Here is a 13,772-nt window from a genome sequence, read left to right on the forward strand (position 1 = left end):
CAGGGACCTGGGGAAAGACACCCACCCCGAGCAGCACCCCCGCTGGTGGCCCAGGGACTGTGGGCTCCCTGTCTCACCACATCAGCTTTAAAAACAGGCTCTCAGCATCTGGGACCTTGTGTCTGAAGGCGTCACCCCACCCTGGACCACAGTCTTGGGGGATCCACTGAGAGGCTTCCCAAAAGCCCCCAAACAAAAGTGGTTTCCATTTCACACTGGCACCCGGGAGGCGGGACCCGGCTCCCATCTGTGCCCTCAAGACGCTTTCATTCTGAATGGCCTCCTCGCCTCTGTCCTAGGCCCTTAGATAAACATCCAGGCTTTGCAGACCCCAGAGCCTCGTATTGGTGTCTCTTCCTCTGCAGACACAATCCTTTCTGGATAGCCCCCTGACAGCAGGAGCGCCAGAACATGGATCTCTGCCGAGCTGGGTCCTTCTCAGGTAGGAGGGTCCCTGCTCTTCATGAGCTAAGGCCCCCTCATGTCCTGGGTTTGAAGTCACAGTCAGTCCCCAGGGTGCACTGCCACCCCCATTCTCCATGCTGTCCACCAGCACCGCAGCAGCTCCGACCATGCCTCTCTGCTACATCCTGTGGCTCCCTACTGCCCACTGTGAGCAGAACACGGGCGGTCAGGGCAGGCATCAGTTTGTGTAAAAGTCCCCAGATGATGTCTGGGGCCGGCCCGGTGGCCAAGTGGTTAAGTTTGGCACACTCCGCTTAGGCGGCCCAGGTTCGGACCTACACCACCAGCTGGCAGCCATGCTGCCGTGGTGACCCACATACAAAATAGAGGAAAGCTGGCACAGATGTTAGCTCAGGGCAAAAGTTCCTCAGCAAAAAAAATAAAACAAAACACAGTCCCTAGATGATGCTCAGTGCAACCAGGGCTGAGCACTGGGATCAGAACTCCCCGGGGGGTGGGGGTGGCAGTCTCCAAGGCCCCTGGCCACCTCGTGGCTTTTGTCTTTGCAGTGTCCTGACCCTGCCTTTGCATGCTCTGGGTTCGTGTGCCCCTGTCAACAGCCCCTCTGCACAGGTCCTCCACCTGGCTTGGTCTTGGGCTCCGAGCAGCTCAGGGGGTTACCCTCCAGGGGCCGCTCTGCCCTTGGTCTCTGCTCCTCGGCTGGACTCAGCCTCGTTGGCCACTCCCACAGACTGGGCTTGGGGGAACGGGCGCCCTGTCCTTCTCCCTCCCACCTAGAGAGCTGTGCCTCATCTCCACGTCACTGAATAATGGCAACTCCTTGGCCTAGGAAGGTCCTGGATAGACGTCATCATCCCCACGCCAAGAGGAGGAAACGGAGACATGGGCTGGATAACTCCCCCCGGCCCCCTGGCTCAGAAATGGCCGGATCACAACCAACCTGGCCCTGGAAGGGACCTTGTCCCTTGCCTTTAGGGGTCACTGCTTGAGGAATAACCCCAGGAGCTGGCAGAAGAGAGGGAGCACCGGGCCCCAGAAGCACCCCAACGTCCCTCCACAGGGCGGTGGCACCCAGATTATGAGGCACTAATAAAGTGGACACGTGGAGAGACAAAGGATGAAACAGATCTCGTAGCACATTGACATGAGAAGATATGCGCGGTATATTCTGTGCAAAGAGAGGGATGCACAATGCGGGGTGCGTTTGGAAACCTCACTCCCTCAGGAGAAAGGAGTCTGGGACACTGTCCCCGAACTGCACAGGCTCTCTCTGAGATGGGCTTCCAGGGACGCTCAGTCCCCATACTGCTCATTTTCTGCAGGATTTGATTTTTAAATAGTGAACCTGTGATATTTTTATAATGAAAACACCTAAGACTTCTCTGTGGGGAGAAGGAGGAAGACAAATCTGGCCCTTAAAGCTGGAAAGACGCTTCACACACACAAAAGACACACTTTTCACATGCAAATTAATATTATACAAGTCACAAAAATTTTCCGCCCCATCTTGTTCCAGAAGAATCTGCCGCAGCTTGTGAGGGTGCACAGGCGGAGAGCAGGGCAGGACAGCAAGGACACTCCTCACCAGGCACGTCCTTCAGCAAAGACAGGAGGATTTCCTGGCGGCATGTTTGAAAGAACATTTGATCGTGAAGTTTCAAACACAGGAGAGCAGAGAGGATAAGCCGAGGAACAGACGCCCATGGCTTAGATGTGACCAGGCACATTGTGCATGATTCGCTTCATCAGTTTTCTTGGCTGGAGGATACTGAATTACAGGCCTCAGGCAACTGCATCCCTAATTAAGGACATTTTGGACACAACTGCCATGATCACACTCAATAATTAACAAAAATTCCTAGTATCCTGCCATACCCCGTCCATACGCAAACTTCCCGAAACGACTTTGTGGCCGGTTTGCTTGAACCAGTCAAGATTCATACAGCAGATGTGGTGGTTTTGTTTCTTGAATCTTCCCTGTCAGGTCTGTGTCCTCTACCTCACCCTTCTCCCCTTGACAGGGATTCCTCAAAGACGTGAGCTCAGGTGTTGTGCGGGTGCCCCATCTTCTGGATGGGTCTGGTTGCTTCTTCCTGGATCCCCTGCCTGTGCCTCCATCCCCAGTACTTCTGTAAACAGGAAGTGAGATGGGTAGCCTCTCCCGTCCACGTGGGGCCCCTGGACCAGCGCATGCGCCTCACCCGGGAGTGGGAGGAAATGCAGAGTCTCCAGCCCCACCCAGATCCGAACCAGAGTTTGTGTTTCAACAAGGCCCAGGGTAGGCGGTGGCTTCATCAATACTGCCTGTAGGTTCTAGTGGAAAGACTTCTCTGGAGGTGAGGCTTGGCTCTCCCCAGCAGGGACACCTTATGCCTGCTTGTCCCTCTCTGGGCCACACTGACAGTGACGGGGAAGGAAGGGGTCACGGGCAGAGCCCGGCATTGTAAGGTGACTTGCACACCTCCCCGGGCCCCCCGTGACCTACAAGCCACCTGCAAGGTGACACTTTGGCACTGTGAAAATACCCAGCTCCCGCCAACGTTCACCAGGGCTCTCTGCAGCCACTGACAGCCCTGGCCTGACTCAGGTGTTTCCTTGGTGGTTGCAGAATGAGGCTGTCTCATCCGACCGTTTCGTCCACTTCCATTGGCTGGCATTTCAGGTGAAGAGCAGCCCTCCCCCTCGGGCTGGGGCCATTTGGTGGCCCTGAAATGCAGTTCCAATGGAAGGGGGAGAAATGCTTAATTGTGCCACTTATAAACAATTAAGTTTGTAGGGTACAGAGCTGACCCCTCTGGTGGTGACAAATGACTATTTCTGGGTTTTCTTTGATGCCTGCATTTCAATTACTCCTTCTTTCCAACACTCAAGTTGTCCCAGACTTGGCCAGTGGAAGCTCCTGAGGCTTTTTATTTTGAAATAATTAGAAATTCCCAAGGTGTGGTAGACACAGGTCCTATGTGCCCCTCACGCAGTCCCGATGGCCACCTCTTGCCTGGTTAGAGCCCAAGATCAGCCCAGGGACCAGCACGTGTGTGTGCGTGCAGTTCTGTCATGTCACCACAGGCGTACATTCCTGCAGTACCACAGCGTCGAGGCCAGAACTGTCACACCACCACAAGACCCCCTCCCGGGGCCCTGCCTCTGCAAGCCCGCCCTAAACCCTGGCAGCCATGAATCTGCTCTCCGTCCCTATATTGTGGCATCTTGAGAATTCATCTAAATGGAATCATATCGTATGGGACCCTTGGAGGTTGGCTTTTCCACTCTGCCCAGTGCTCCTGAGGTCCACCTAGTTGCTGTGTGTGTCACTAGTTTGTCCCGAGTCCTTTGGACATGACTCCACTAGTCTTCAAAAGCTTCCCTTTGGGCACGAGATGGCCCAGGGTCTCCCCATGCTTCTGGTCCAGACCTAGAATGGGTCATTTCTCCCTGGAGAGGGAGGGCATTTAGAGCCTCGAATCTGGCTCTGGGGGTGCTCATGTGACTAGGCTTGTCCCCTCTCAGTCTACAAGCCAGGAAATACCTACTGTTCAAAAATCAAGTGTTGGTCATAATTTGTTCTTTCCAATCGATATTTAACAGTATAGTGACTTTCCTTACCTTCGTGATTTTATACATGTATTTTTCCTTACGTTAAAATCTGGGTTGTTGCCATCGATATACTTATTTGCTTTGTCCCACAATATCGACTTTAAGGATGAGGATGCCAATATTACTACTACTGACAAAACACCTAGATTAAGTGTGACTTCGCTGCACTTTTTTGGCCTTGAACACACCCCACTAAAGATGCATAGCAAGACGGCGAGTCCCCTCCTCAGCTGAAGTCGCCCTTTTCTCACTGATTCAAAGCTTTGTGGCAGATGGTACCTTCCAAAACAGGTGCAATGGTATCTCCAGTCCGCCACACTCTTCCGGAACCTCGGTACTCCCGTCACAGGGAGGTGTCTGTGCCTCCTCCCCTCGAGTGTTGGTGGGCCTCTGAGACGGCCTCCACTCAAGGACCGTGGATCGCACTGCGACTTCTGAGGGGAGATCGCCGAAGGGCACACAGCTTCCGTCTCTCCTGGGACACAAACCTTCGGAGCCACGGGCTGCCAGGCTGAAGCTGCCGAGCTGGAGAGCCCACACCCGAGCAGCCTCAGCTGCGAATCTCCCGGCCTGGGCCCCGGCGCGGGCGCCAACCTTCCCCGTCTGACTGTGACGCTGACTGAGCACCGCCCACATGAGCCTAGTCCCCCAGAGCCACCAGAGTCACTAAAAAGATGCCCGTTGTCGTCCGCGGCCGCTAAGTTGTGCCGCGATTTGTGTGGAGCGATAGCTGACTGGAACAAGTTTGTTTCACTTTGTTTTGGGGCCTTTTTTCCTTATTGGTTTAATTTTTTTGTATGCAAAACATTTAAAGGTTCACAAGTCAGACAGACCTGTACCCAGAGCCTGTCCTCATAGTCTCACGGCCATCGTCCTCCACGTGTGACTGGGGGTGCTCCTGAGTCGCACCGAGTTCCCGGCTGGCACACAGTCGGGTGGCACCAGTCAGCTTCGGGAAACGGGGCTGCCGTGGCAGCACTGGCACGTCCTTTCATACCTGTTTCCCACGAGTGGGACCGCAGGGGCAAGGATGAGTGCGTCTATCACGACCATAGAACACTGCCCAACTCCCCCCACGGGGGCTGTGCCACTTTGCACTGCCATCACTGACGTATGAGGACCGGGCAGTGTTTACCAACCTGACTGCCCCGGCGCCGATGACTGTCACTTGTCCTGATGGATCAGACCCGGCGCCAAGCTCTTGCAGGTGTGCGTTGGGGACTGGCTCTGCTTTCGCTCTCCTCAGTCAAGGATGGTCAAGCGTGTTAGAGGTCAGGTGGGGATTCTTAGCCCAGTGAGTAAACGTGGGTGAGCAGAGTGGGGAGGACACACTCCCCACGTGGGGACCCGGTGACAAATGGCCGCCCTGATGTGCCGAGACCTCCCTGTTATCTCAACCGGCCGCCGCGCAGATCCTGGGCTCACAGCTGTGAGCATGAGCAGTGGTGCGGGGCGGCTGCCCAGCCCGCCTGGCGGAGCCGACCCTTTGCTGGTGTCCGACTGCTGACCTGCTGGGGAGCCTCTGCAGGGTGTTTATTCATCAGAAGCAGAGGGGCCGGCTGAGCAGCCTTTGTGTGGGGCGCCAGTGGGTTCTGCCAGGTTGAGCCTGTCTTTTTCCTACTCAAATACCTCTGAATGCGCCCACACACCAGAGATTAGCCGATAGCGATCTGCATGGGGGAGAAATTTCTCGGCTGGCTGGAGCGGCTCAGCTGACCCGAGTACCCAAGTCGTGAACTGCTGAGCAAGCAGCCCGCCAGGCGGCCCCTGCCAACGCTGAATGTGCGGGGAGACGGCAGAGAGAGCGCCTGGCCTCGCTGTTGGGAAGACTTTATTACTGACGTCTCAGAGGACGGCACGGACCTCGAGGAACAGAATTCTTAATTTAGGACCCGAGGGCCACTGTAAACATGACCGGAGCCGGGGCGCCGTCACTGCTGCGGCAGAGGAGGCCGCCAGTCCGCTGGCACAGTGTGGAACGCAGCCCCTGCCCTTTCATTTGAAGCTTCCGTTTTGAACCATTTGCAGATACTCCTTGTGGAGCTTCTCCTGAGCTTCGAAGAGCTTCTTCAGCTTCTTGGCTTGCCCTTTGCTCAGTTCTTTGCCTTCTGTGTCGTGTGTGGGCAGACCCTGAAACAGTGAGAGCACAGATGGTCACCGAGGGGCACGTGACTCCCCTCTCGGGCCCTCGGGCTCAGTGCTCAGCCCACTGACCAGGGCATGGCCACTTGCCTGGGCATCTACTCACCCCGATGCTCTGGGTCCAGTGCACTGATTCGGCAGTGTCTGTCCCAGCCACGGAGAAGCCACCCATCTGGGGGCACCCTCCCGCCTGGGAGGTGAAGGGCACTCTTCCCATCATGGTCTGTGTGGCTGAGTTGTGATACGACCGGCTCAAAAGGATGTAGCAAATACACACAAGAAGCAGAAAAGAAGGCCTCTGGGTGCAGAGGCAAAGCGGCCACAAACGGCTGTAATGAACACCCCGGGGGCAGAGGACATGGACATGTCTACACCAGGGCACTCCTGGCCGGCTTGTGAGGGAGAGACCCTGCAAATTCCATTTCCTGTCATTCTCAGCTCAGCCTGGCCACGATACCTGGTGCCAGAGGCCACTTGACCGCAGCAATGGAGGGAGGCGGCCTTGGGCACCTGGGTGCAGGCACTGGACCCACGACAGGCGCCAGATGATCCTGCCTCCCTTCTGATCGCATCCCAAACAGAAACTCTGCTTGCCCAAGCCTGGAAATTCTTGTCACCCCAATTTACTGGTCTAACAAAGTTCTGCAGGGAAGAAAAGGAATTCTTACGTTTTCGTCAAACTTGGAGTATTTGTCACTTTCTGATAAGAACATCTCTCTGGGCGGAATCTTCATCTTGGCCAGCTTCGCTGCCTGGAACACAGAGACGTGGTCACCACTGCTGAGCACACGCATCGCCTCCCCGCCCAGCCCCCCAATCCAGAGAGCTCCAGAGGACGGGAGGGCAGAGACCGGGGCCAAGGGATGTTAAAGGAGGGACGGTTCCACAGCCACCGATGCTGTGTCTCTAGGGACTGTGGAGGCCGTCTGCAGGCTCACAGCACTGAGTCAGAAAGCCACCTGGGGCCTGCATCTGGCCAGAGGGCAGCTGCCTGAGGCCAGGGCTCCCCTTGCCCAGGGACCCCTGGCTTCCCTGCAGGCACCACGTGGGGACATGTAGAGTGGGCCTGGGAGGGCACTGCTGGTAGACGGTGGCTGAGAGGGTGCCTGGCTGGGCCCAGGAGGCACAGAGAGCAGGGCATGGGGTCCACGTGTGCACTTCCACCCAGAAAAGACCAGCCCTGCCTCAAACAAACATGCTTTACTTCTTGTTCCTGTTTCTTCCTGGCTGCCTCCTCTTTCTTCTTCCTCTTCTCTTCTTCAGCCTAAGGGAACAGCAAACGGCCCCATGAGCAAGGTCAGCCTGAGGCCCCTCTCCGGGTGGGAGGTGAAACTAAACAAGCCCCGTACTGGCCCGCCATGGCCTTGCCCTGTGAGCTGGACTCTGACTCGGCCAACTCCACAGAGTGACACGGCCCGTGTACAGGGGGGCGGGGGCTCAGGAAGCGCACCGGGCGAGTCCTTATCCATTAGGGACCCTCGTACATTCCCTCTGGAGATGCTCAGGGGGCCCTCTGGGTGCCAAGACCCGCTCTGGACCCAGGACAGCAGTGAGCAGACAGCACACACTCGAAGATCCAGGAAACAGCTAATACAAAGAAATGAGCATAGTGACGAGCCTGGCCAGAGGAAGTGACCGGGGACAGTGTTGTGAGGCCCGACCCAGACCAGGTCATGGGTGCCTGGGGAGGATGAGAGCAGGAGGCAGAGGTCAGTGGGTGCCAGGGCATGGGGGCCTTGGGGGCCAGGTACAGGGCCTGAGTTAATTCCACGGTGAAGGGCAGTGCAGAGGGGCTGTGGGAGATGGGGTGGTGGCCGGGGGCTCACTTCCCACCTGGCACGCAGCACCGGGCAGGGGCGAGGGCACAGGGGTGAGGGCGACTGGCACAGAGAGCAGGGGTGGGGAGGAGGAGCCTTCAGCCTGGGGGCCCGTGAGAGGGGGAGGACCAAGGCTGCCTCTGGAGGTTGGGCTTGAGCCACAGTGTGAACAACTGCCACCACTGACAGGAAGGAGGACCGGGTCTGGGAGCTGAAAATCAGGAGTTCCCTCTGGGATGGGTCTCATGCGCTTCCTGGGAAGCGGAGCTCTCAGGGAGGTGGCTGGGCACAGGGATCTGGTTACGGGCAAGTTTGAGGCCAGGGGAAATTTGGGGGTCACAGCCAGGTGGATGGCAGAGAACCTGTGGGACTGGGTGAGACCACCTGAGAAGGGCCAGGGACGAGGAGGGCCAGTGAGGCGGGGGTGTGGCCAGTGGGGTGGAGAATGCAGAGGGAGTCCCAGAGAGCAGGGTCAAAGGCTCATGAGGGGCCAAGGGAGACAGGTGGGGCCACCCTGGGATGTGCCCAGTCACCGGAGAGCTCGACAAGAGTGGCGCCAGGAGCAGTGGGGATGGTGGCGCCAGGAGAGGCTGAGTGGGCAGGAAGGAGGAAGACACGGCTCTGAGCTCGGGGGGCAGAAAGTAGAGCACTAAGAATTTCTGCCTTCTCCTTTAAAGACAAGATGTGTTCATCTGCTGGTGAGACTCTTCCGGGGGAGGGAGACACTGTCTATGAGGGGTGGGGTCAGGATGGTCTGGAACACCAGGGCCTTGGGCACCGAGGGCCCTGTGCCCACCCAGGAGCCCCTCCCCACCTCCTGCAGTCCCGGGGGTGCTTCCTCCTGGCAGATCTGGTTGGGATGAGGTTCCTTGGTCAAGAAACATGAGCAACTAGAAGGAAGGCACAAGCTGCTGCTGCAGTGGCCGAGTTCCTCTCTCGAAGGCCCGAGGCGAGTGAAAGGCCCAGCAGGGCGAGGGACACGGTGGGCGGGGCTGCTCACCTGCCGCCCTGAACAGAGCCTCTACTGCCGTGGCTTTAGGCCCCTGAGCGAGCATGTCCAGGAGGCAGAGCTATCTGGGGGAGAGAGCAGGAAGCAGTGGTGTTTGTTTCTTAGCCAGGCTTGGGGGAGCAGGAGGCACGGCCAGCCACGGTGGGCCACAGGCTGTGGTGCCCAAGGAGAGGGGCGAGCCCAACATAAAGCTGGGGTGACCAGATGTAACAGAAATGGGGGGCTGAGAAGGGCCTCGATGGGGAGGCCAAACTGGCGGCCCGTGGTGGACAAGTCCCGGCTCCTTGGAACTTTCCAACTATGACAAACCCACAAGCAGCTCACCAGCCTAACTGCCCAGAACTTCCGCGGGCGTCAAGCTGGTGAGCCGTCTTGCCTCAGGAACAGCTCCTCTTGGTGGCCATGCTCACATCTCCGTCAGCTATCCCCTGTACCCGGATCCCTGGCCTCCCAGACTTGCCCTCTACGGGGGTCTCCTCTTTAAGGCCTCTCAGGGCCCCTCACCCCTGGAGGCGGCAAAGCCCTATGGCCCACGCCCAATGCTGCCCACGTGGGCCGTGAGTTCAGGGGCCTCTGTCCTTACCACCTGCCCCTCCACGGGTGCCTCACGAGCTGTGCCCAGCAATTCTGACACGAACTGTGTGTTTCTGTTCCTGTTTTTCTCTCTCTCTTTGGGACACCGAGGTCCTTGAGAGCAGAGACTACCCCAATTCTCTGTGGGCCCGAGCCCTCGGCTCAGCCGCTAGCCATGGGGCATGTAGCGATGTCTGAGACACTGGGAAGGACGGGTGCCGACAGAGGCGTGACTGGGACGCATTCCACAAAGACAACACTACTTCCGCTGAGAGCAAGGTGTGACCAAACACGTCAGCTTCACGGTTTACTGAAGTGACTGATTTTCCCTTAAAGTATGAAAATAATTTTTTAAAAAGAGGTCCTTCATTCGAAGATAAATTTTCTGTTACCATATTGCCAGGTAGTTTCCTATCTAGTTAATTTTTCCTTCTGACCATTATAAATACTGGGATTGTACTAAAAGCATAAACACTACCTCCTACAAGGTGAAGTGGGTGGACCCCAGGGGTTTTCACATTTCCCGTCAACAACATGCTCGGGTCGTTTTAATCTTACTCACCCTTTTCTTTTCTTCTCTCTCTTTCAATAAGGTGTCTCTGTCCACCAACTTGACCACCGTCGGCAGTCCTGAGAAGCAACAGTCTGTGAGATGCAGCCGAGGCCTGGGGTCCATCCTCCCTGCTGACCTGGCCCTGCCCCACCTGAGCTGCCCCCAGGCCCAGGACCACCACACGCTCCCCTGTCGCTGCCCCCGGGCCCTGGAGAGAAGCAGGCAGCCCCTTCCTGACTGCTCACACAGGTCAAACATAAATCGTGACGTGGGAAGGCCTTGCCACTCATGACAGAAAACCCAGAAGTCATCAAGTAAGACAACGTCATCTGAGTATTTAAAATCTAGTAATTTTCTGTGCAGCCAAAACCCCGACAAAGTTTGAAAGACAAGCTGTGAAACTCGCCAACCATCGGTATGACGTAGGCTGTCTCCTAAAGGACAGATCATAAGAGGTGGCCAGCACCCAGCAGAAAAACAGGTGATGGGCAGTCAGGCCGCAGGAGTGGTCACCCAAATGCCCCTCACACACAGAAGGTGTTGCAACGATGCCTAAGAAGGTGAACCACAAGGCCCCCTGCCACTGGGAACCACAGGTAGCCCTCTGGGATTCTTGATCATACACCCTGTCCCCAGCTTTTCCTGTGGCCCTCTCAAAAATCACGCCCAACCCGGCGTCCTCCCCCTTCTCCACCCGTCACATCCAGAGCCCCTTACAAGGGGACCCAGACATGGCCGAGGAGGACCCGACCCACCTTCATGATCTTCAAACCGCACCCCGAGCTCGGGCAGGATGTCATCCCGCAGGGCGTCGCTGAGCTGCAGGACCTCCGCGACTGTGGACAAAGACAGGGGCTCAGTCCGATGAGACGCCCGGGGACCGCTGGGACCCACAGGACATGCAGCCTCCTGAGCTCCACTCACTGTGGAGGCAGGAGGAGCTCAGATGCTCCAGGCACTGCCATTGTGAGTCCATCAGGGGCCAGCAGGCCACCGGAGGACAGCACAGCGTGCCTGTTCAGAGGCAGCTGCTGCCTGAGGATGCACACGGACTGGTCCCAGGAGGGAACCTGAGCAGGGGAGTCAGGCCCCCCAAAGCCAGGTGGGCGGCAGGTCCAGGGAAACTACGTTTCTACTGCACAGAAACGAGGCTCAGAAACCAGCCGGAGCACCTCGTCACTCAGGAAGGTGTCCGGAACACACAGCCCTCGCAGCCCCAGCTCGATGCTGCTGAGAGCAGCCGAATTCCTCAGTCCAGCTCCCAGGGACCTGAGGCCACACCTGCTCTGGGCCTGTGTCCTGAGGTCCCCAGAAGTCCTGGAAGGGCTCCCTGTACTCTGCATGCTGTCACTGGGTGTCGCAGTGGCCTGCCTCCTCCATTCGTCCTCAGGGCTAAGCAGCCAGCCCAGGACCCCCCAGCTCCGAGCACCCACAGGTGAGAGCCAGAACTCGGCTAGAGGGAAGGGTGTGGCTCTCTGGGGCAGATATGGGTCTGGAGGTTTGGGTGACCCCCACTGCTGCCAGCGTCTCGCACTTAGACCTTGGCCCCGCTGAAGAGGTGGAAGGGCCAGAGGCCTGGGGGATAGGGAACCATGCCCCACCTCAGTGACACTCTGCCTCGGCACTGGCTCCACTGTGGACACAGTGCTCCCAGCCCAGCCCTGCCCTACTCCCGAGGGAGGTGGCCACCTCGGAGCTGGAAGGAGCAGAAGGCCCGGGAGCCTGGGAGGAAGTGCAGTGCCTGGCTGCCTTTGAAGTGACTCTTCCAAGAAAGATGACACACGTGAAGCAAACAGAGTGGGTATGGACGACGAGATGGCTGGTGCAGCCTTCAGGCCTAAACTGGACGGTCCCTTCAGGTTCAGACATTCTTAACCCCAGTGTCCGTTTCTCTGTTGGTCCCAGAGGCAAAATGAATGAGCACCGACTCACTCCCTTCCCAGCCCCGGGGATGGCGGCAGATCTGACAGCGCCTGGTTACAGCCAGTGATGGTCAAGAGCTCGTGGGGAGCCTGGAACATTCCAGCACAGCCATCACAGAGCACCCATGGCTGCTGGATCCGGGGGCTCACAGCCCGGGGATGTGGCGCGGGGACAGTCTCCTCTGCATTCAGGAACGGAGAGCACGTCGGGGCTGAGCCCCCATCAGACGTGTTCTTCCAGGCTCCAGAACTGCTCCTCCACAGCTCTAGTGTGGGGAGAACCTGACCTCAGGGTGAAGGAAATTCAGCTTCAGGGTAAGGACCGGGCGCGAGGGTGGTACCTGGGTGAGCTGCCTGCCACGGAGGCTGACGTTTGCCTCTGTGAAACAGGACCCGATGCCATCCCCGATGGGTCTGGTGACACCAGACAGGATATTCTGCAGTGCCCTGTCTTTCGAAGCCAGGTCTCACACTGGTTCTTCAACACACAGCCCCCGAAGGCTGCTCAGCCTGGTTGCCCTACCTGCCAAGTCCCCCTCTCCCCAGCCGGTGCCCAGCATCCACGTGGGAGACCAGTGTAGGAGGAGTCCAGCGTGACAGGCCATGTGTGATGGTCATCGATCTCAAAAAGGCTTGACAGCATCCAACCACGGAACAAAGCTCACTGTGAATTAGGGGACGGACCACTTGTCGCTCCCAAGCACCCCGGACGCTGGGACTCAGCCTCGCTCCACTGTGAACTCACCACTTGCAAGGCCAGCACACTCGCACCCCTCGCTCCAGTACCCACCTGCACCACGAGGCCCGGTCCCAGGGGGTTTTGATGTGCTGGCCGTGCCTCCTGCAGAGAACACTTGTCCCCAGAAACTGAACGCCTGCTGCCCTCACCCCTGCTCACACCTACGCAGACCCCGCGCAGCCTCGCTGCTCCCCCGCCCTGCTTTGTCCCCCCTGCTGCACTGACCACAGCCCATGTCGTCATTCACTTGTCTGTCCTGTCGCCGCTGTGTCCCCAGGACCCAGACTGCTCCTGCCACTTGCCAGGTGCCCCACAAGTCCACTCACTGTTGAATGAATGAATGAATGAATGATGAATGAATGAATGAGGAACGAATAGGGATTCGCACATCTCAGGGGACTTCCTAGCGCCCTGGCTCACAAGCGCAGCTACTCCTGGGCAGTGACCCACTTCCTGACACTGTTCAAAGAAAGCCGTGTTTCAGCCTTGCCAGCAGGTTGTTTGGTCCGTTCCCTCTCGTGCCCCTTGGGGGTCACTGGCTGAGATGAGCCTCCCCAGCACCCCGAGGAGGGCCGACCCCGGGGCATGAGCTGAGGTAAGTGCCCCATGGCTGGCAGGCTAACCATCACTGGAAGGAAAGCGAGCCAGGTCCCACTGTCACCATCACCAACTCCTGAGTGTACCCGATGGGTGGCACAACCACCAGGGCGGGCACCCCCCAGGCTTCCCCCTGGGGGAAGGAGACACACCCTCCCCAGCGTCCCCTCATGCCCATGCTGTCCTCTGGGTCTGGGCTCTGCACAGTTCAGGAGAATGACCGGCACCTCCACATAGCTCAAAATTTCCTCCAGGCTTTCTTTTCAAACCTTTTGATGACTTTAGGGGTGGCTTTCTCCTCTATCCTCTTCCAAGTCATCTATCTGACCAGGGTCTAGTGTCCAGAATAAACAAAGAACTCCTACAACTTAACAACAAGACAAATGACCCAACTAAGAAT

The 13,772-nt window shown here is 57.7% G+C and overlaps 1 protein-coding gene across 7 annotated transcripts in view; it reads right to left on the reverse strand.

Annotated features, from left to right (window-relative positions):
• Window positions 1-1,881: 1,881 nt before the first annotated feature.
• CARS1 (cysteinyl-tRNA synthetase 1) overlaps window positions 1,882-13,772 on the reverse strand; it is a 50,552-nt gene continuing 38,661 nt past the window's right edge. For 4 of the 7 annotated variants that reach the window (XM_070564508.1, XM_070564509.1, XM_070564507.1 and 1 more), the window contains 5 exons: window positions 10,870-10,950; window positions 10,124-10,191; window positions 7,367-7,426; window positions 6,831-6,914; window positions 1,882-6,150 (listed from right to left, as the gene is read on the reverse strand). In XM_070564508.1, the coding sequence (XP_070420609.1) occupies window positions 6,016-6,150; window positions 6,831-6,914; window positions 7,367-7,426; window positions 10,124-10,191; window positions 10,870-10,950 (428 nt within the window). In that variant the 3' untranslated portion in view covers window positions 1,882-6,015. Of the gene's footprint in view, window positions 6,151-6,830; window positions 6,915-7,366; window positions 7,427-8,979; window positions 9,054-10,123; window positions 10,192-10,869; window positions 10,951-13,772 lie in introns of all 7 variants that reach the window. The other 3 variants (XR_011524003.1, XR_011524001.1, XR_011524002.1) reach the window with 1 other exon arrangement.

This window comes from Equus przewalskii, chromosome 11 (assembly GCF_037783145.1).
Source record: "Equus przewalskii isolate Varuska chromosome 11, EquPr2, whole genome shotgun sequence".
Classification (NCBI taxonomy): domain Eukaryota; kingdom Metazoa; phylum Chordata; class Mammalia; order Perissodactyla; family Equidae; genus Equus; species Equus przewalskii.